Source organism: Pagrus major, chromosome 2, assembly GCF_040436345.1.
Source record: "Pagrus major chromosome 2, Pma_NU_1.0".
NCBI classification, from domain to species: Eukaryota; Metazoa; Chordata; class Actinopteri; order Spariformes; family Sparidae; genus Pagrus; species Pagrus major.
In genome coordinates, this window is record NC_133216.1 from 8,394,790 (window position 1) to 8,416,159 (window position 21,370).

At 39.6% G+C, this 21,370-nt stretch overlaps 1 protein-coding gene across 2 annotated transcripts in view; it reads right to left on the bottom strand.

The window, feature by feature from the left end:
* The window catches only part of b3glcta (beta 3-glucosyltransferase a), a 70,334-nt gene that overhangs the window by 4,532 nt on the left and 44,432 nt on the right, over positions 1-21,370 (bottom strand). For both annotated transcript variants that reach the window (XM_073493785.1, XM_073493793.1), the window contains exons 6-11: positions 20,684-20,795; positions 18,606-18,742; positions 18,444-18,507; positions 17,378-17,509; positions 11,682-11,751; positions 8,448-8,561 (exon numbers count right to left, since the gene is read on the bottom strand). In XM_073493785.1, the coding sequence (XP_073349886.1) occupies positions 8,448-8,561; positions 11,682-11,751; positions 17,378-17,509; positions 18,444-18,507; positions 18,606-18,742; positions 20,684-20,795 (629 nt within the window). The remainder of the gene's footprint in view (positions 1-8,447; positions 8,562-11,681; positions 11,752-17,377; positions 17,510-18,443; positions 18,508-18,605; positions 18,743-20,683; positions 20,796-21,370) is intronic.

The following is a 21,370-nucleotide window of genomic DNA, read 5'->3' on the forward strand; positions in this document are numbered from 1 at the left end:
GCTCAGTCGCCAAAAGATAAAATGTTGGCATTTGAAATTTCTGCAAAACCACAGATATGTTAAATTATTACACGTTATATGTGTCAAATAAACATTTTTGCAATACATGCCATGTCACTTTCAGATTACATGTTCATGAGCTGACTTGTTTGCAGGAGGAGGAGGAGGAGGGGATGTTGGAAGTATAACGCGACAGATGTTGAGCTGTCAAGCCAGAGACCACTGTTCGAGATGGTTTTTCAACATTTGTAGGCATGAAACCACTGGATATTTTTTTAAACGAGATGTTAGGACATTTTCAAGCTGTTTTAGTGGCAATTTTGAAGCGGTGTTGAGACGGTTTGTGGTGAATTTCATGCCAGGAGGAAGAGGGGATATTGGTGGCCTGATGACTAGGTGAGGCTGCTGTCAAGATGGCGTTTTTTTATCATTGTTAGCATGAAACTAGAGGATATTTTTAACGAGAGACCACTGCTAAGGACGACATTTCAACATTTGCAAGCGCGACACCACTGCATATTTTTTAATGAGATGTCGGGACATTTTCCAGCTCTGTTAGTGGCAACAAAACTGTATATTATTGGTGGGGCGTTGGGACAATTTGCAGCTGAAAAACCAGGTATTTGGAACTAGATGTCGTGACAATTTCCAGCCGTGTTGGTGGCAACAGATCCAGGTAAGCCAGAACATAATCTTTTCCAACAGCATTGTAACCACATAAAAATTATAATATAATCGAAAAAAACAAGAAACAGCATTAAGAAATGAGAAAATGTACATTGCCAACATTTATTCTTCCGACTGGGTTGAACGATAAGATAAGGAATCAATCAAAAACCCATTGCAACCAAACATTTTTAATTAAACTTTAATTCTCTTAATAGGAGCCTTTGATGAAGCAATAAGAATGAGTGGCACTATTGAGACTGAACGCTAACCTTGCAATACATTTGCAACTTTCATTTTTCATCGCAGCATTAACTCGACTGTTGTGTGCATCATACAAAGAGTGAACAAGTGACTCCACATGCTGCTCAAGGACGCCTCAAAAGCACACGAGGCTGTAGGCGAACACATCAGTCACTGCAGTGATCAAACAAACAACCTTATATTTTACAATGTCTTTGCCACCTTTTTCAGATTTGTATTGTACAGCATTGAAGGCAATCTTTGTCTTGTCCTATAGATGTTTATGAGCAGGAAGAAAGCCGCTGTCTATATTCAGGCATCCCAAACACATAATAAGGTATGCTTGGCATGATGGGCGAGGAAGATCAAACTTTTACTCTGGCATGTTTGACATGGCTGCCAGGCGGAACAAAATGTTCTGCCAACTCCTGAAAACAGAAACGGTGATGTGGTAGCACAGAACAAATACAAGGAACCCAAAGAAATATACCCATCAAATATCTGCACACCATCAGGACTGAGAGCTGAGACATGGAAATCCCTGGTGGCAAGCATCACAAGAATACTGAAGCCCTATTGTTTTATTTATAAAGGCACCCAAGGTGTTTTTTTGCTAGTATCTGAATATAGAATAAGTAAGGACACCTTGAACTGCTGACAAGAATAAAATCCAAAATCACACTTTTTAGAGGCGGGTCTCCAGATAAGCCGGTAATCTTATTTCTAGTCGGAGGAGGCTTCATGTCACATGCAGTATCCATCATTAAAGCGTCCTACCTAGCACTGCTACATAATGTGACAGAAAGGTCCTCTTTGGCCTCAGAAACGTCTCCTGTCATCACGTCTTTGTCCTCCGCCATGCTCCACACTTGACCGCGAATAGTTTATTTACTTGATAGTTACTGCAATTTTTTCCATTTCAAGGTATTACATCACCCTTCCCCTCACATCGAAAACCTTTAACCTCAGACTGTTGAGTTTTATTTTTCCATTGTCAAACTACATATTTACTATAAAGCTTGAGTGTGTTTTCAGCAGGCTTAACATTTATTTGGGACTACAGATGGCAGCATGATAACCCCATCACAAGGTTTTCGAGGCAACAAAGTGATTCTATTTTATGTTTAAATAAGTCTTCAGTGTTGGTTTTCTCATGGTGCGCTTGCTAGAATTATTTATCAATCTATCCAGCTGTTTAAAACTGATTTGGCAGCTTGAAATTCTGAACTTTCTCCTCAAAATATACTAAATGCTGTATTTTATAATATAAATAATATACATCAGTGATGGAGTTTTAAGACTGGTTTTCAAAGCGCAGGCCAGTCAATGAAGTCAGTGAAAGGTGAACAATAAAAGAATCATGAAGGTCACTACAGATTCCTGACATATTGGCGCCTGTCGACCCTTGATGAACTCAAAGGCTGCTCTCAGCAGTCATTAGCATAAAGCTTGAAGTCTTGGAAAAAGAACAGAAAGAGGTGAAAAAAAAAGAAAGAAATGATGCACGGCCTGACTTAAACTCAACTTAAGTCCTATAACTGATTGAGTATCATGTGGGCATTTAGTGCTGAGGAACAGATAAGCACGTACTGAAATATGATTGAGGTCAAATAAAAAATAAGTAGTTTATCTGATTAACTGTATGTCCTTATGTGACTGCCTCCATTGCATATTTCTGTTTAAAGATGCTGTATAACATTTTATTTTATCTTGCCATGGCGCTGTTTAAGATCTCCCCTTTTCTGCATCATCAGACTCAAACCACTGTAAAGAAAATCCAATTTACTGTATGCAGGAGGAATTATGGCTGCTGTCTGATTGACAGTGTGCACAGTTACTAAACTGAGAGTACCTTCAGTGTTTGGCTGCTGACCAAACTGGAGAAAATCCCCCTGCCTTGATGACGACTGTGGATCGCTGCCAAACTTACAACACTTAATTGTTGTCTCCTGAAAGTAAAAAATCCTGGCATGCAGAGGCAGGCAGAATTAAAGGGAGGGAGACACTTTCTCCTAGATGATCTATGAGACAAACTTGTCCAACACTGGTTTAAAAAAATACTAACATCATTAATCGCTTGAGAGCAGCGGGGCCGTGGCTTTCTCTGGAGTAAGATGTCAAAATCATGAGCAAGTCAGCAAAACTCTCGGTACCCCGAGTTAGGGAGTGTGTCGAGTTTGAGAAGCAAGTCTACTTGAATTTTTTTCTGTCGTGGCATAACCAGCTGCCAGCCTGTCAGCTTGGCAATATGCAAACTGTGACTGGGAGCACACATTATCTTGTGCCCGGACCCAAGTATCTGTCATGTGGAAGGAGAATAACTTGACAAACATCATTTACAAATCTGGAACATTAATGTTGTTCTGCTCAGTGGAAATGACTCATTAGATGGCCATTTAGAGCACCGCTCCAGCCAGTGCGTCTAATTGTGTAGCGGTTAGCGTTAATGAGATCATGGTTAAAAGTTGGATGTAATCCATCGCAAGCAAATAAATTGCTGTTCTTGCAAGATGACCATCATTAGCAGGGATAGTGATAGCCGTCACTCTAACATAAGGTCTCTCACACTCAACCACACACAGATACTACGCCCTACCCTCTTCTTAAAGGAGCGACACTACCTTTATAAGCCATTCACTTGAGTTAACAGCTCACATTGTGCTCACATTAGCTCAAACTCTCCTTTCAGTGCGCTTGTGCAAGCTTGGAGGATGACTCGCAGATAGTCATTGTTTCATTGAAGCAAGAGCTTAATTTAGTTTAAACACAAAATTAATCTGTCAAAAAACATTTGGCAAACAGTGTGGCTAATCAACACTGTCAGGAATTTATCAGAAAAACATGATGTATCATAAAAATGCAGGACTTTGTGCTGCCAATTAGTGTTTTTAACTAAACTACTAAAGCCAAGATAACTAGTCAATTAATCGATTGATATTTCAAGACAAATGCCAAACATTTGCTAATTCACCTTCTGTGACAAAGTGAGAACGAAAAGAAAAGGAAATAATTTAAGAGGCATAAACATTTTATTTTTTCCAATTACACAGTTATCATAAATACTGGTAAAAACACAAGTAGTAAACTTCATATCTTTATATCTTTATTCATATATTTTTAAATGATGGGTGAGTACAAAAAGCCATCTGAACAGATCTCTGTAGGCTGTGGAAAAATGTTAACACTTTTAATTACTTTCTGCGATGTCATGGACCCGATGACTAAGTGCAAAAATATTCAGCATATTTACCTACTGTAAAAACATCATTTGGTTGCTCTTTTACCTGTAATTACATGTGATCGAATGCAAATCCACTTGAAGAGCTCTCCTATAAACCGTGTGAAGGTTATGTTTCTTTTCCAAACTCTACCATACCTGCATGTTTGGCCAGTTTTTAGGCTGCAGGCAGTGATGATGAAGTGGACTCCATTATGTTCAGTGGCATTTCTAATATCCTCATGTGTGTAAATGCAGGTGGAATCATTTCTGCATAATGAAATCTAGTGCAACACCACCAGTGAGAAGAAAAGCCATGCAGTCACTTAAGTCAATATAATAGTGTAGCTACGGATTAATGAGAGAATTAGAAAAGGTAAACAAAGAAGCAGCCAGAGTTTAATTCCTTATTTAAACCAAGGGGCTCTATTAAGGTAATTTCGACAAGGCTTTTAAAACTATCCCTGCAGAATGTGAACATTTTTCCATTTACACTGAACCCAAAGCAGTCATTAACTGTATGATGCAATCAGGCCTTTTCTTGTGGATTTTAATGTTTTGTAAAAAAAAAAAAGAAAAGCAGGCCGGTTTCAGTCAAACGTGGCCCGACTCCAAACAATTACACATCAGTGATGAAATATAAGCTGCAGAGCGGCACTGCGGCGGCCTGGGGGACACTACTGTCACCTTCCTCTTTTCTCTCCAAATATCAGACCTACAACTTTACACCACTTCTGCATTTTGGCTACAGTTTAATGATCAGTGAGGTCAGGATATACTAGTTTGTTGTTGTTAAGTGTAAACTCCACACATCTGCATTTTCTGGAGACATTTTTATCAATGCAGAAGGGAATTAACCAGCAATAGGCTGGATGAAAAAACAGATGTATCGGATAGTCACAGATCAACAATATCTCATCGCAGCGTGAAACTCCTCCATCACTGCTGGTTCCTGCTGCTGCCATGAGGTTAGCTGTGACATCAATCTGCCTGTGTCAGTTTGAAATCTGATTTGAGAAGCTGGGGTGAGACATAACTTCAGAAATGTCATCAAACTTTCTTAAACCAGATGGAATTGTCTTAAGGGCAGACACTACAGACACAGAAATCTGAACATAAGTTAATACCAGGTTCAGAATTCTTGTGAATCAAAAAGTGAATCTGGGATATTTCTTTTATCACTCCATGAATCAGAAAATACTGTCAACAGCCTTTATAAAAAAGACTATACATCGGGCTGTGAATGATGAGAAAAGACACGTCCAAGAGAGATTCACTTCAACGTCTTTGTGGAACCTTCAAAATATGTCCACTGAGGAGCCAGAATGAAAGTTTCTGCACCGTCTTCACTGTGATATCCTTACGGGCTTCAAAATGAAAGCCATTTTTAGACAGCTTTTCAAAGCCATCCATAGAACAGCTTCTCGTGGTTCAAAATAAAAGGTTTCTCTGCTTGTTTCTTGGACTTCAGACATCCTTGTTGTGAGCTGAGCCATCTGGATGCTCAGGTACTTGGGGTTTCTTTGATTGCAATGATTGGATTCAAACAATCCACAATTATTAACTGAGTCTTTCTCAGTCTTCATAAAATCGGCTTTATTGAAAAAATGTTTTTTGTTTTTTTTAAATCATCAAACCATTATCAGGTAGGCAATGTTCCAAGGTTGGATGGACAAAACAGGGTGTTCAATAAAACTCATCTTGTGAAGGCAACTCGCGATTGCTTGTGATTTGACAAATTATTCCATTCTGTTTTATTGATGTTTTACTCAGCGTCCCAACACTTTTTAGAATTGAGGTAAGATTTTTATTGAAATTCGGCAAAATACGTGATTTCATGGAACATTTCCAGAAAGTCTGTCCCTTTGCAACCCACATCTAATTGTAAATAACTGATTAGTTTTGAAATAATTACATAATATCAAATAGCAGTTTTGTTAAATTTTTTCATTATAATTTAATTATTTTATTTATGTAACAGGAAGCTATTTCACATGACTATTTGTCAAAAAATGTCTTGCATTCATTAGTCTTAAATGTCCCTAGACGTCCAGAAGGGGTCCTAGCTAGATGTCAAGATATTTAGCTTTTCTTGCACATCCACAGAGTCCTAATCCGACGTTCAGATATTGAACATGTCCAACAGACATGTCTCGCCTTAAATATATGATATATGATATTTCCTATTTAACATTTGATTCAAAAGATCCAATGTGATGGTTCCAGTAAGGATACAGTATGTCTGACATCTGAGAGCACTGACAGTCGGTGCAAGAAGAACCGTGTAGTTCAGTGTCAGGATGGCAGAGGAGCTGGTAGTGGATTTGTTAGAGAGCGAGAAGCCGCGGAGACCTGTCACTATCCACAACGAGGAGGAGGAGATGAGGCAACCCTCAAGTACGAGGGTTGCATATCAACAACAAAGTGGACTGATAACAAGGTAACTTTTAAAGAGGAGGCTGACTTTTATTCTTGACGAGGCTCAACTCTGCAGCAGACCTGGAGACAGTAAGCGAAGGGAGGCTGGAGACTAAACCAGACTCTTTCCAGCAACATCCCTCAGCCCTCCTACAGCGGGCTGAAAGTGGCTACAGCTGATGCATCATCCCATTAAGGTGCAACATGAGAGGGCTTAGGTGCCGCTTTATGCCGACAGCCATCAGACTGTAAAATAATTCGCGCCCAAACGGCCTCTGCCTCAGGCAACCAGGAGGGTGGTGAAGCAAAGAGCGGCTGCTTCTTTACAAAGTACCCTGGTTTGCTTTAAGGGGTCTTACGCTCTGTGTACACGTTGTTGTACTTGCTTCTGATTATCATACATTATGCGTTTCCAGTGTTTTCCCTCAGGAGAAGCTGGAGGATGTTGTCGGGTTAAAGTTTCTCCTGAGGGATCAGCAGGATCTCAGACCAGCTGGGAGATGTGTTTTCCTTCCAGAATCAGAATAAGGTTTCTTACCAAGTTGGTTTTCACATACATAGAATTCTCTTCGGTAGAGGGAAGCCTCGTCTGTCCCAGGGTCAGCGCCCATTCAGACAGAAAGAGCCACCTCTGGGCTTTGATACATGTGCAGCCTCTTAATGCAGAGCAACAGTGGTTGTAAACGTTGTGTTTCTATACTGTGTTCAAAAAAACATGCTCTGCTTTTTCTTACACATATGAAAAACACATTTATTCAAACTCAGATTCTGATATCTTTGATAACATTTGGGACTTTAAATTAGTTCCTGTGGATTTGAAGTTTGACATTTTGGGAGAGAAAGTTAAATGAGAAAAATAAATACAACTCTCATATCTGTTAAAAATAAAGATACAGCCAGGAGCCAATTGGCATAACTTAGCTCGAGACTGAAAACAGAGGGAAACAGCTAGACTGTCTCCGTCCTGCTGTTTCCAGCATAGATTTATAACAGAACTACATACCAGACATAAGGTTGGCGCCTATTCAGGATAATGAGAATTGTTCGCCTGCTGATTACGGCAAAAAAATTTCTAGTTTCAGGTTTCTGCAGCCAACTAAACTTTACATTGTGATGAAGTCACAGATTTTTAAATTGCTTCCTCGTCTTCAGGAAAGTTTTACAAATATAAAACCTTCTTGGGTCAAAAATTCCTAATAGATAGAATCATAACAACCTTATTTGCAGTTTGAGGTGTGCTGTCAACAGCTTCTTCCCTGCAATACCGTGGGTGGCCACAGGGGTAAATTGGGAGCAAGGCTGAGCAGCACTGTATCCAGATCTACTTAATACATTAAAGTTAACAAGCTCCTCACTGCAGCCAGACATCTAATGTACAGACATAAGAGTGCTATCAATTTTCTGTCTAACTCTCACCAAACAAGCCATGGTTAAAAATAAACTATAACAAGTGATAAAATGTCAGATTATCACAAAAACAACTATCTGGTGAAAACAGTCCTACAGTCTGTGGAGATCAGCAGGTGATGTGGGGTAATTGTTCAGTTTATAGCTCTCAGTCAGAGCGAAGCTTCTCAAATTCAAGGACAAAAGAAGATACAGACACATTTATCACAGCAGAATTACTCTCAGAACAAATATAAGAAAGTATGCAAATATTACAAAAAACATTAACTCAAACATATTCATTAAAAAACATAATTGACTGCAATTTGCTTTTTGCACAGGGGACCGAACAACGGCGTCACCTACTCGCTTAAGTTCAAATTCTCCTGCAAATACCAGGTTTTGAATCACTATCATATACACTACCAGCCCCTTCACAGTATGTGTGTCTTTTTCGTGTGCAGCATGCGGCTGACCCTGAAGCTGAGGGAGTTTAGACGACAAAACAAGCACTTACCTCTTTCAGTATTTGGTACTCCTATATCAATGGTGGGTATTAAAGGATCAGCATGGTCACTATAGTACTCGAGAAATAAGGCATCCTTCTCCCAGGTCTTCTTTATCACTGGAACTAGTACACAGGGAAGAAAATCAATACTCTGTTAACTAAGTTTCACAACAAGCAGACATCTGGTTCTGTGTGATGTAGACGTGCTCCCCTAGCAAATGAGTATTTCAGATTGAATGCGATAAGTGGTTTCTCTGATGTTCTCATCTTCTTTTTAGTCAAATATTCTATAAAAGAGAAGTTTTTTTAAAGAAATAAATAATCAGTGGAGACGAGATGGAAAATAGAAAATAAAAGAGGAAAATAAGATAAAATGTTTCTTTAATCCTCCCACTGAGCAGAACTAGGTAGACTGTATGACTCACATACAAAGTAGTGTACAAACCTTTCATGTGTACACCTGTCATTTGAGGAAATGGTTTCATCAAATAAATATCACAAAACCTTTTAAATAATGTAAAACATAAAGCAGTTAAACTTCAGAGCTTTGAATCCTCAGATTTCTGTCAGGGATTTTGTCCTCTGTGGGAAAACAGCAGAGAAGTATTGTAGGTTATCACATTACTGTGTCTGCGTGTACTTTTTCCTTCTATTTATACACAGTCTTCCAGTCAGTGACCTAATCCTCCGCATCAAAGTTTTGAAGTTTTCCTATAGACTTAATTGCTTTCTGACTGATGACTGATGAGGTTTTTGTGATGAGTTTCTGGGTTGTTGAGGCGAGCACGTTCGAGGGCAGAGAGCTGCCAAATATCCAGAGATCTGCAGCAGCCGTAGCTCCAGGCTGTGTTCAGCTCTCATAAATCAACAATAGTGAATCAGAGTGGCTTGTTTAACCCTGGAAGAATGAACCAAAAAGCAAAACAGTTGAGTTGGCTGGCCTGCACCGCCTCTACAGGGCTCTTAGAAACTGACGACCAGAGAGGAAGTACAATTAAGCTCCAAATGCATCATGCAGGTCAGATGTCGATTTCCTGCCGTACTGCAGCAGACAATCAGTAGATAACAGTTTGAAGACGGATACTAAAACAGAAGAGCAGCCTACAGATAAGAGTTTGTGAGAAAGACGACTGTAGCTTCAATGTTAAGTATATAAAATGTGATTGCGTTAACCGAATACCATTTAAACATCCAAGTAAAACTTTATCGCAGATTACGGATAAAGCAAACACTACGTTACAAGATTAGATAAATTTAGGATGAAAATGTATATTAAACTGCGTAATTATCCACTTGATGTTGTGACATTTATATTATTGGCTATTTAACCATAGCAGTGATATTCTAGCCAAAATGTGGAGGAGGAGGAGGAGGAGGAGGAAAAGTGTGAATAAACCACAGGTTAGGAACTTCTTGTTAAAATATAAAAATGTGCAATTATCTTTTATGTTTTGTGTCGACCAGTGTAAATGTAAAACTTTCTTATTAAAGAAGCTGAAAAGAGAAGAGATATTATTTAAATAGTAAGTAGTAAGGTAATATTTCAGTAAAAAAGCACCATTTGCATAATGAGTAATAGCTACTCAAAGACCACACTACACAACATGATACTATACTATTAAATCTGCATGTCAAATTCCACTTAAGTCTGTAATGTGGCAGAGGCACAGCACTCTGAGGTGAGGTGTGCAGAACACATTATATATTGATATCATCTTTGTGTTTTTGCCCCATTAATTACATTATTTAAATGTATGACTTTTGTTTGGGTTTTCTTCTTTTCTGTTGTGCGAATGATTTGGAAAACGTTGTCACTTGTAGTTTGTTTTAAACCCAGAACAAACACACAAATGAGTTGAGAAAACCTTCCACAATTGTATTTTTTTGTGTTTCAAATATGCAAAAATGTAAACAGAGCCATGAAAACTCAAAACACAAGTGTGATGGGAAGAAAACACAACCTGTACTTGCATATTGTGAGCGGGAAAAGTTCAGCCTGACCTGGTGAGGCTCGCTTATCAAGAGCGAATATCATTAAGTTGTATCTCACTTGATGATGTGCACAGTAGAGGAGCAGCGCTTCTATGATTTTTCCCCCATAATACAGCAAAGTAGAATGTTTCCTGTTTAATTCGTAAGCTGCCTCCGTGCCTATTGGCTGCCCTCCCTCCTCGGCAACAACTTTATCATAAACAGAAAAAGCACACTAGTTGATTTTAAACATTCATCTGTGAACTGTATCCGTGCGTGGCTCCGCTCGCACCAGTAAATAAAAACTCCGAATAAAACTCTCTGCGAGTGTTATTAATAATTTTCCAACACAACAAGTAATATTGGAAACCTGTGCTTCACATTTCTATTTGTGTTCGTGCAGAGTAGTTCTCCCAGCGCAGCAGTAGCACAGCTTCAAACAAAAACACTGTAACAGCAATAAAACTACATTGAGCTGCCATAACAAGTAAAGGGGAAGAAAAACACTGCGACTCTACTACACAGTATTAGTCACCCTATTTTTATATCAACTCTAATTTCTGAACTGATGACTGTGCATTTTGCATGTTCATATAATTGTTTTTGCGCTTGATAATCACTGCAGATAAGAAGATTAAACACTTAGTGACATCATAAATTAAATGTGAGGCTCTTTCATGTCGACTGCTTATTGATCTGAGCTAACCTTTGATATATAAATCTAATATTCATTTGAAATAATGGCAGCTTGGCAGTGGAGATGGTAATTAAGGTAATTAGTGGAATTACTTTGGAGTAACACTCTTTGAGCGCGCTGTACAATTTGTTTGATCGCTCTGAGATGATTCTGCAATCTGCTCCGTTGACTGAACCTGCTTCATTTTTATCAGGTTAAAAAGAGAAGTGGATTTACTGGACACGCTTAATGTCAGGCTGACTTTGCAAATAAACCGCTAAGCACCGTTAAGTGATTTTCTTAACATCTGCATTATTGTTGGATGATTTAACATTTCCAGCATCAAGGGGGGCCCGCAATTAAGCACTTCGAGGTAGTTTTTTTGACACATTGCCATTAAATCCTTTCCGACAAGACGATGGAATTATCTGGAGAAAGACTTTATCATGATAATCAGGTAAAGCTCTTATCCAGTCACACGTGTCGAAGGTAAAATGAATCCCATGACGAGAAAACAACAGGAGAAAAAGCATTTGGCACTCAAAAAGAAATTGTGTATCTTTGGCAGATTCTGTAAGAGTGGGAGTGTGACTCACCTCTTTCACTGTGAAACTTCCTACACGTTTTCACAGCAACAAATATATCTTCTTTATTTACAGGCTCCCCCTTTGATGAAAACAGGAGACATGAATCAAAGAAATGCTCACAGGATCACACAGCATAAATCATAAATCATCATAATTAAAACCAAATCTATATTAGATGCAGACAAATGGTTGAGATGGAGTTTTTCAGGCGATATTAAGTGTCAGAGTGATCAGTGGGAGTTGTTATCTTCAAAGTAAAATTAGAAATGGATATTTCTGCTAATGGTCTGAGATCATTTGGCCCTCTGGCTCTCCTTCTGAAATGAAAGACATACAGCAGCTGATAACACTGCAGCACATTTAGAATTTTCAGGACCGAATGAGGTGTGCGTTTGACAAATTTAAAAGCCTCGGAGATAAAAAAAGACGAGCAACAAGTGAGACGGGATAATAAATGAAAATGGAACATCTCTGTGTGCGTCTCTGCACCCCTTATAATGACATTCAGTCCAAAAAGGAAGGCTGAAATTATTTTTTTCTTGTGCTTCAACAATCACACAAAAAGATTCACTAAATCAACAACAGACAGAATGCATTAAGAGTGTGCGCTCCATTAAAATGTCATCAGCGGCTGCAAAAACCATCACAACACAACATTTTTAGACAGGATGTGTACTGTGAAAATCCTTGGTGAAATTATCAAACCTGGACATCACACAGACACCAAAAGCTGGAAATTTAAACAATCATTTAAGTTAGAATACATTTTCCATGAATTGTTTAATCCTGCAAGAAATGATTTTGTTTTGGCCACTTGGGTGAAGTGGAAACAAGCAGTGAACAAAACACGAACATATCATGATCTTTTAAAGGAGACTTTTTATGCTTTTCCTCTTCTTCAGTGTTTTTTATAGATTCTTGTGCGTGTAAAAGGTCTTCAAAGCTAAAAAACCCAAAGTCCGCACCAATGGGAGCTCCTCTCGCACAGAAAACACTGTTCCTGAAGCTCCTGAAGTGCCTCAAACGCCTCGTCAGTAGTCCCGCCTTTAATTCTGTGTCTTCCTGACATCACACTACGTCACCACGTCACACATGTGCATAAGTTTTGCCTACACTCACGGTAGAAGTGAATCTAACTGGAAGCTAAAAACATGACAGAGCCGGCCAGAGAAACTGTAAGTGGTGCTGGCTCAGGCGCGTGTGAGCCGACCAATCAGAGCAGACTGGCTATTCAGAAGGGGGGCCTTAAAGAGACAGAAGCGCAAAGAGAGCGTGTCAGACAGAGGGGGAATAAAGTGCTGCAGCACTCGACCATATGAGGAAATGTGTGTTTTTTTTAACATTAAAACATGTAAACCTATTCTAGTAGTCAAATTATAAACCTGAAAATGAGCACAATATGTCTCCTTTAACTTGGCATAAAAAAATTGTGAGCTAACAGATGTTTATTTACAGATTCAGCAGTGCTGGAGTTGGGTTTCCTTCTCCACCTGATGAATGTGAGGCTAAAATTGAGTCTTTTCTTGTGCTATTTTTGCTCTCCAAGCCAGAGGAGACAAGCCAGACAATGTTCTGTTCGGTACGTCGTCAACACGATGCCAGTAAGAGAATTAATAGTTTCATTATTGAGACTACAAACCTAAGATTGGAAGCCATAAAAGACCGCAAATTGTCCAAATGCCACATCCATTTTAGAAAGACGGTACAGAGAAAATCAGCCCCCGAGGATACGACTGCCACGCAGGCACTAACCAGCCGGAAGATGTTCCAGATGAGCATAAGATGTGTGTGTTGAGAGAGTGCGTGTGTGGGGATGAGAGAGAGGGTGAATGTCAGTATGTTGTTTAGATACTTACCTTATAAAATGTTTAAAAAGTATGCTGTTTGAATATTGTAGATGCTGTTTTACTATTTTTGTGACTGTTAGCTTTTGGTATCCAGCAGCTACCGTGGCCCTGGTCAGTGAGTGTGTTTGTTTGCTATTTGAATGAGCTGAGCAGGTAGTGTGCAGAGGGGGTTGAAGAGGTTTTCAGCAGAAAATGATGCCATGAGAGCAGCGAGAGTGAACCAAAACAGTAAAGCCAAACAATGAGCTGAAACTCACTACACAGCTTTATAAAGCTGAGGGGAGCTGCAGATTCAGCTGATATTTACCTGTATGCTCATCATTACCAGTAACCCCTTTCATACCCTTACACTGTTTGAATAATTGTTATTGTAGGTTACAGCCGCTTTAATGGCGGAAAATAGTCGGATATGTTCATCACAATCTCAGAGAATCCACAGTAATGTCTGAAATTGCTTTTTTAATCAAACCAACAGTCCAATAACAAAAAGTATTACATTTATAATGATTAAAAAAAGGAAAGAAAAAAAGCTCTTTCATATCTGAGAATTGGGAACAAGCATATTTAGGTTGTTTGATAAATAATAAATGAACAATACATTTTTGACTAATCATTTCAGCGCTAGTGAAACCTAAAAATGTCAACCACTTCAGAACATCAGGCGGCGCCGACAGTCATCTACAGGACTGTCAGACAGACAGACAGACAGCAGCCCGTCCACTCTGACAGGACCGAGCATGTAAGCACACTCACTCTTTGTTGACCCTGAAAACCTCAAGATGGCTCAGAATACATTTTTATTATTAGCTGTACTACTCACTCACATTTGTCTCCATGGCGCTCATTGTCTTCTGTTCTGCCTGTTTTACTTATTTAAGCCTCTGTCCTCAAATGTCCGACAGGCAGAGAGTAGCAACTCCACAACAAGTTTATTGCCTCAAATGAAAAGGACATGTTTTGCTGCCGCGGCCACTTTGTTGATCATCGTCCTTCGCCTCCTTGAATCTGCCTCTTGAGGCTCTTGATTCCTTGTTGACAGTGCAGCCAAGTGCTGTTGTGGCCCCGCTTGGCAATTTGTCTTGCAACTGTTTTGACCACCGGAGGATTACGATACGTCCCCTCTTGTTTGTTCTGAATGGAAACTTCTCCCTGAATACTTATTAAACCTGCGACCTTCGTGTTTCTCAGCTGGCTGCTCCGGTTGTTGTTGGTCAAATGACTGCAGTTTTATGAGCGCAGTGATTTTCGTCGAGAGGGAGGTAAAAACCACATGAATATAAATCTGACGGTTCAGACTGCGACGAACATGTAGAACAATCTACAGACCGCACGTGCACACGCAAGGATGTGATTTGAATCCCAAATGAAAAGATAAGATTAAGATTTTTTCTGTCACAAACTGAGAGGGAAGAAAAACAGAACTGGGACACTTTCAGCTGCAGTTCTTGCATCCAAAATTCAACTCACACATACAGTCGCACACACATCACTTCCTCTCAGCATTATTGATTGTCTCAGGCTGCACGCAGGGTCGACAACTGCTGGCTAAAGGTTGGCTGACCCTGCTCATCGGCTCAGAAAACAAACTTCTTTCTGCTTGAGCAAACATTACATATCAGGTATTGTGTGGCAGAGCATGCTAATAATTCAACACACCGACACGGTCCGAAAAATTATACACAACGCAAAATGTCGACCAGCAATCAGGATTAAATCTGACTTGAAGTGTTTTTTCCACATGACACTGTTCTGATTTTACTTTGTCAACCAATTAAGGTGTTTTCTCCTGCTAGATATTTCTCCCATGCACATAAAACCGACTGTAATATCATTTCTCTGTATTATCTACTAAATAGGCAACTCCACATGAGATCAATTACTGAAGATCAATACTAATTTTATAATGAAGCCTTCATTATACCACAAGAGAAGAGAGATATTCATTGTATTGTTAATATTGCAGCGTAGCACCAGTTTGAGTGCTGTTACTCCACTTAGTTTCATTTAACTAAGCAAACACTTGTGCTCCACATTTTCTGAGAAGCAACACAGACAGTTTATTCAGGAGCAACGAACTGACTTCTCACACTGCACTTAGCCCACAACCATTCCAGAACCTCAGAACCTTCTTAGCCCCGGGTCAAAAAAGCTTTCATGATATTCATATTGTGAGCCCTGAGCTGAGAGTTGACCCCGGGATAACTTTGCCCCTTGTCACACACAAATTGTTACCCCTGGGTTAATCTAAACCCAGGGCTGCAAGATTTATATTATGTTTCTACTAATGTTTACAGTCGAGAACGACACATGATTACTCTGTTTGCTTTTTCATTCTGGCACCTTTAAGCCCCGTGTTTAGTTGATATTCAGGAGATAAGCCCATAAACTCTGGGCTAACCCTCTAACTATGGAATCGGCTGATGAACCCTCTTTGGATTAAACTTGGGCTAACTGCTTCCTTAGGGCTGATCAGACTGGGCGTGCACCGTACTGTCTTCTCACTCATCTTTTTCTTGCTGAAACGCACAAAAGACAGCAGTGCAGTACATTTTTTAAAAAAAAATTATTGCTAGGCAACCACTGAATCACCTGTTCTTAGCATGAAGATGATTTTCCCTTGACTTAAACCTGCAGATCTGTCCCTTTTATGTTGGCTAGCTGAAAGAACTTCACTTCCTAGTTCAATAGTTATTCACCTTGTAAATAAATAAAAAACATCCACAGCAAAAAGCTCTGGCTCTGATTTAGGATGAGAAGCTGTTCTCTGAACTGGACACAGGGAATCAAAGATTGAGGAGGGATCACAGGGAGTAATGTTCAGTTCAAAGCTATGAAGCTATTATTATTAAATTGATTTTAGGGTAAGTTGGGGACAGTTGGACAATGATGTCAGGCACTTTTCTGCTCCAAGTTTAAGTTTTTTCAACTTGAGGTATTGAGAGCGCTCCTGCAAACACGGCAGCCACTCCGGGCATCGAAAAATGTGAGGTACCCAGGGGGCGTAAGCAGCGAGAAAAATGAAAAGAATTAAAGATCACGGGGCTAAATTAAACAGGAGTAGTAATGCGTCATGCTAAATAATGAATATTAGCTGCGTGTTCAAACAGACATTTAACCCATAGCTGGTAGAAATGCAATGTGAATCATATAGCCCTGGGCTTAGGTTAACCTTTGGTAAACAATGTGTGTGAAAAGGGTCAACTCTTGACTCTTGATTCAGGATTAAGGATAGCCCCAGGCTAAGAATATGCTGTGTGAAAGCCCTTTAGACACACATGTGTTTTACTTTAAATCCATCCCAAAATATGTGGCATTATGCTCATGTAACAAAAACCTGATAATGTGTGTAAGATGGCTGACAAAAGAGATAAAGAGGATAGAGAAGAAGGAGAAATTGAGAGCTGGTTAGTCATCAATGTGAATTCACATGCAGAGGATGAGCCAAAATACTTGTAATGTCAGTACAGGTTCACACTCAGTCAGTGTTTGAGACGGACCAACCTGGACACATTTAGATGACATGACTGTCAGGTGTAACTCTAGACTCTGAGAGGACTCAAAAGCATTTCCTCCTTGGCGGGAGACGAAATTAAATTTAGTAAAACAAACCCAAACGTCTGTCCTTTTAGGTTGATACACAATGTTGTATCTCATGGCGTATGAAGGCAATAACGTTCAAGGTTGTGCTGCACCGACTGCTGCTTTCACGTGACCGTGGGCACGTAGGCTGAACAGAAGTGGCGACAGCTCACTGTGAAGCACCTTCTGTTTTATGCAGTTGTTTAATTTTGGTCCCCTTATCGTTTCCTGGCAAGTGAGGACGATCAAATTGAGGCAGCGCACGGAGCAGATACTCACACACAGTGGAGGCTCGCTGACAGAGGTAGCACAGTGGCTGAGGGACTGAGGAGAGTCGTCTGGCTCAGTGCACAGCTCAGGAACAGCAGTGAGATGAGGACCGTTCCCGTTGTCCCAGATATACAAGGCAACCTGCAATAACACAGATTGATCTTTGGAGTTTACAAGCTACAGTCGAGATGCAATCTTTCAGACATTAATGTTTTATTAGCAACTTAACAGAGGAGATGTTTCCGTTTATAGTAAATACCACAATTTTGTTCCCACAACTAAACTCCAGAGAACATATTTAATATTTAAGATCGCTAACAAAAGAGATAAAGGGGATGACAGGGAAGAAGAAACTCAGAGCTGGTGGATTTTGCAGTACCTCAGCAAATCTAGGATTTAGTTTAACTATTCTACAGGGGGGAGATCGAGACGTTACAGTAAAAGAATACGTGATGAGGACTGTCCCGAAGAATCAGGATCGACAGAAACTGTAAACTGTGATGTTTTTGTGACTTGCAGCCTGCAGGTAATCAACTGACGGTGAACTGGATTGACGTTGAGGATTCATGCGCTCCGTCTGTGTTTTTGCATATCTGTGATCTTTATTTTCGTCTGCGTGAGGTTGGAAGTGCATTGAAAATACAAAACGCTTAAAATCCCTCAACTGTATTTGAAACATAGCATCATAATAATACACGGTATTATAATTAATACTCTTGGACTGAGCACATGCCGTCTCTAACTGAACCACTTTACCAGACTGAGTCTGATAAGTCTGATGCCGTGTTTACTGAACAAAAATCCCTCGATGCCTCCCTGACTGAATTTCAGTGATAAAAATAAGAACCTCAACGCCGCGCCATGACAATTCTCCAAAGTAATGAGATTTCACTTCAAGCTTAGATGGATTTCATGCCTCGCTCTCTTTGTGCAAATAACTTATAGTAGGTCGGTGTGGCTTGAGTGTGACGAACAGGAAAATTGTCGGAAAATGGCTGAAAACTAGCAGCCTCATCATCACTTTTCAAAACAAAACAGGTCTGAAGGTAACGGAGCGGCTTGCGCGTTATCTTACCTCATGTTTCAGGTCAATGGTGAAGTCAGACTTAAGTGGCTCATCTCTCACTTTGTTTGCGAGCCTAAAATATGAAATATAAATACATATACGACCTTTCAAACCTTGGGAATACTGTCATGAGAAGAACTGAACAACTCAATTTTTACTGCACAAACTCACCGAACAACAAGGGGGATGCTTAAGGCCCAGGCAGCAGCAAAGTCAGGATATTTAAAGACGGAGGGGTTCTCAGCAAAGGCGTAGTGATGGATGATGGTGGACTCCTCGTCATGAAGGGGCTTACCAAGAAACCACTCCTGATAAATACGAAGTAAGTGACAGGCTGTCAGCATGAGAGCAGGTTACTTCTCTTTATTTTGACAATGTTACACTTTAGAAAGATGTTGCACTTAATATTTCTTTTTTGCCGTTAATATATTACTGTAAAAAAAAAGGCACATTTGGGCATCTGGCCTAATTTGGGAGTTTTGACACTGCACTTGGCAGAAAATCTTTGTAATTCTCTCTGGTGATTAAGTTCCTTACTGTCTGGGAAATAATGAGATCTCTTTATAGAACAAAGTTTTTAAAAATACCACAAATTGTAGCCAAAAAGGCTCTCATCATGATATATCTGGAGTAAAAAATATCTTACTTTAGAGAACTCCAACAGTTTTATTTTGCAAAATATGCTTCTTGTCTCAGATGAGAAGACAGATACCACACTCTGGTGTTTGTGTATGGTAAATAAAAGGCTGCAGCTAGGAGTAGCAGTCTTAGTCTTAGTCCTTATTTATTTCTACTACTACTTGCTACTAGAATTAGCCCAGCTTAGAGAGTAACCCTGACACACGTTTACATTCGTTATGTTTCACTATCCAGTTGGTTCAACTTTAAGAAACGTACAGCTGATTCTTACAAAACTGTTACAGGTGATCTTAATGTTGAGAATTGGGTTTCACATTTCTGATTATTGACTTTACTGCATGGAGACATCATCTTTCAAGAGAGTCGCGATGCATCTAAGAATGATGGGCGTTGAAAATGTGGATGAGACAGTAACAAACAGTTAGCTAACCGGACAGCGCGGCTGCTGTCAGTCAGGCTAAAGACTTTTGGAACAAAAACAAGCAACAGGCGAACAAAATACAATGCTGTTAAATTGTATTGTGTTATAGCAGGAGGTGTTTGAAAATCTGTGTACATATATTTGTTATAAGTGTTGATTGCTGTTTAAATGCTGAGGTATGAAAGAAAGACCCTTTCTTCCCCTTCATGAATGATATCTGCCAATAAATCAACACATCATTAATGTATCATACGTCATACTACGTTTAATTACTGTCACGCTTTAGTGCCTCAGTGTCTAATTGGTAAAACTTAAATTGGAAAGTGGCAGCCAGTCCCTGTAAAGGGCCATCACTTCTGAAAAAAAAAAATCTAATTTCGTCTCGCTTATCACAATATGAAGCTGACCACATCACTGTAACACCTGAGGGAGAAGTCTGTGCTTCAGGGTGTGTTGTAATGAATGGTGATGTATCCAGGGTCGTCTCTTCCTCAGGATGAGGCCGTTCATATCCACACAATAATGACTTCCATCTCTGACTTGGAATTGAAATACCACACAGGGTCTTAATATTCCTAGATGAATAAAAAGGGTTTCTGTAATTGTTGTGCAGAGTTTTTCTCAGACCAAAGCAAATTCAGCATTTGCTGATAAAAATAAGCTGTTTTTTCTTGTCGGCTTTACGTCAAAGTGGAATTAACATTGTTTTTGGCCCTGATTAACTTGAAAGCCAAACTTGTGTTGTGAATGCTTGACAACAGGTGCGCATGGCAACAAGAACCATAACAATGGATTATTTTAAAAATGAATAAACAAACACATTATTGGTGGAAAAAGCTTGATTAGGAAAAAATCTTTTTATAACAACCCCAAAGTATTATTTCAAGACTGCAGCATTTATCTAATATTTATATTTGACCTACCTCACCGACCCATATACAAGAACATAATTTCATGAATGGAGAGATTAAATTATATCTACAGCAGAGAACGGAGTGACATGTCTGACAGGTTTCACTGTGAGCTGGCAGGGCTCAGTGCAGCTGAGCCGGAGCCAACCTGATACTATATCTCTTAATTGAAGCGATGATCAGCTAAGCCGGAGCTGCAAACAGGAAGCAGTAATCTCACTGATGAATTTAAAATAGATAGATGAAGAGAAATGGAGGTTCAGAGGAAATATACTCACTTTATTCTTGTCAAATTTTGCAAGCACTTGAACGAGCTTAGACATCCTCACATTTGTTTCCTCTTCGAGAAATACAATCCAGGATGAGTTTTTCCCGAAGGAGTACGATAAGCTGAGAAAAGACAAAAAAAAAAGTAACATCAAAACTGGAGTTGAATAATGAAATAAGAATAAATGGAACATTGCCATGCACAGAAACACTACATAAAACAGTTTTTTTTATTCCAGTCCAGTGTGAGGATCTATCTAACTGAGGCTCCTGACCCAGTCAGATCAAGGCAGCCACACAGTTTTTCCCTTGAGGGCACAAAGACAAAAAAAAAAACCACATCACAAGCACAAAGGCTTCTTTCAGGGAGGGCGGCTCTGTAATGATATGGGCTGCTTTCTCTGATCTACGTCCCTAAATCTTTACAGTGGAAGAAGAAAACAGATTCAGATGTTACTTCACATCTCACCAAAACAATTATGGAACACATATTGGATTATTTTCAGGAGGCCCAATCATGTAGCCGACTGCAGCTAATGTCATTATCAAGCTGTTCAGACCACTGAATAACTGCGGTAATAGGCTTATTGTCACAGTTACAGACACATTCGGACGGCTTTTATTAGAATGTGGAGCAATCGATCAAAGATATTGTGCTAGAAATAGCTTCCAAGCAATCTGTAGCCCTAAAAAGCGGC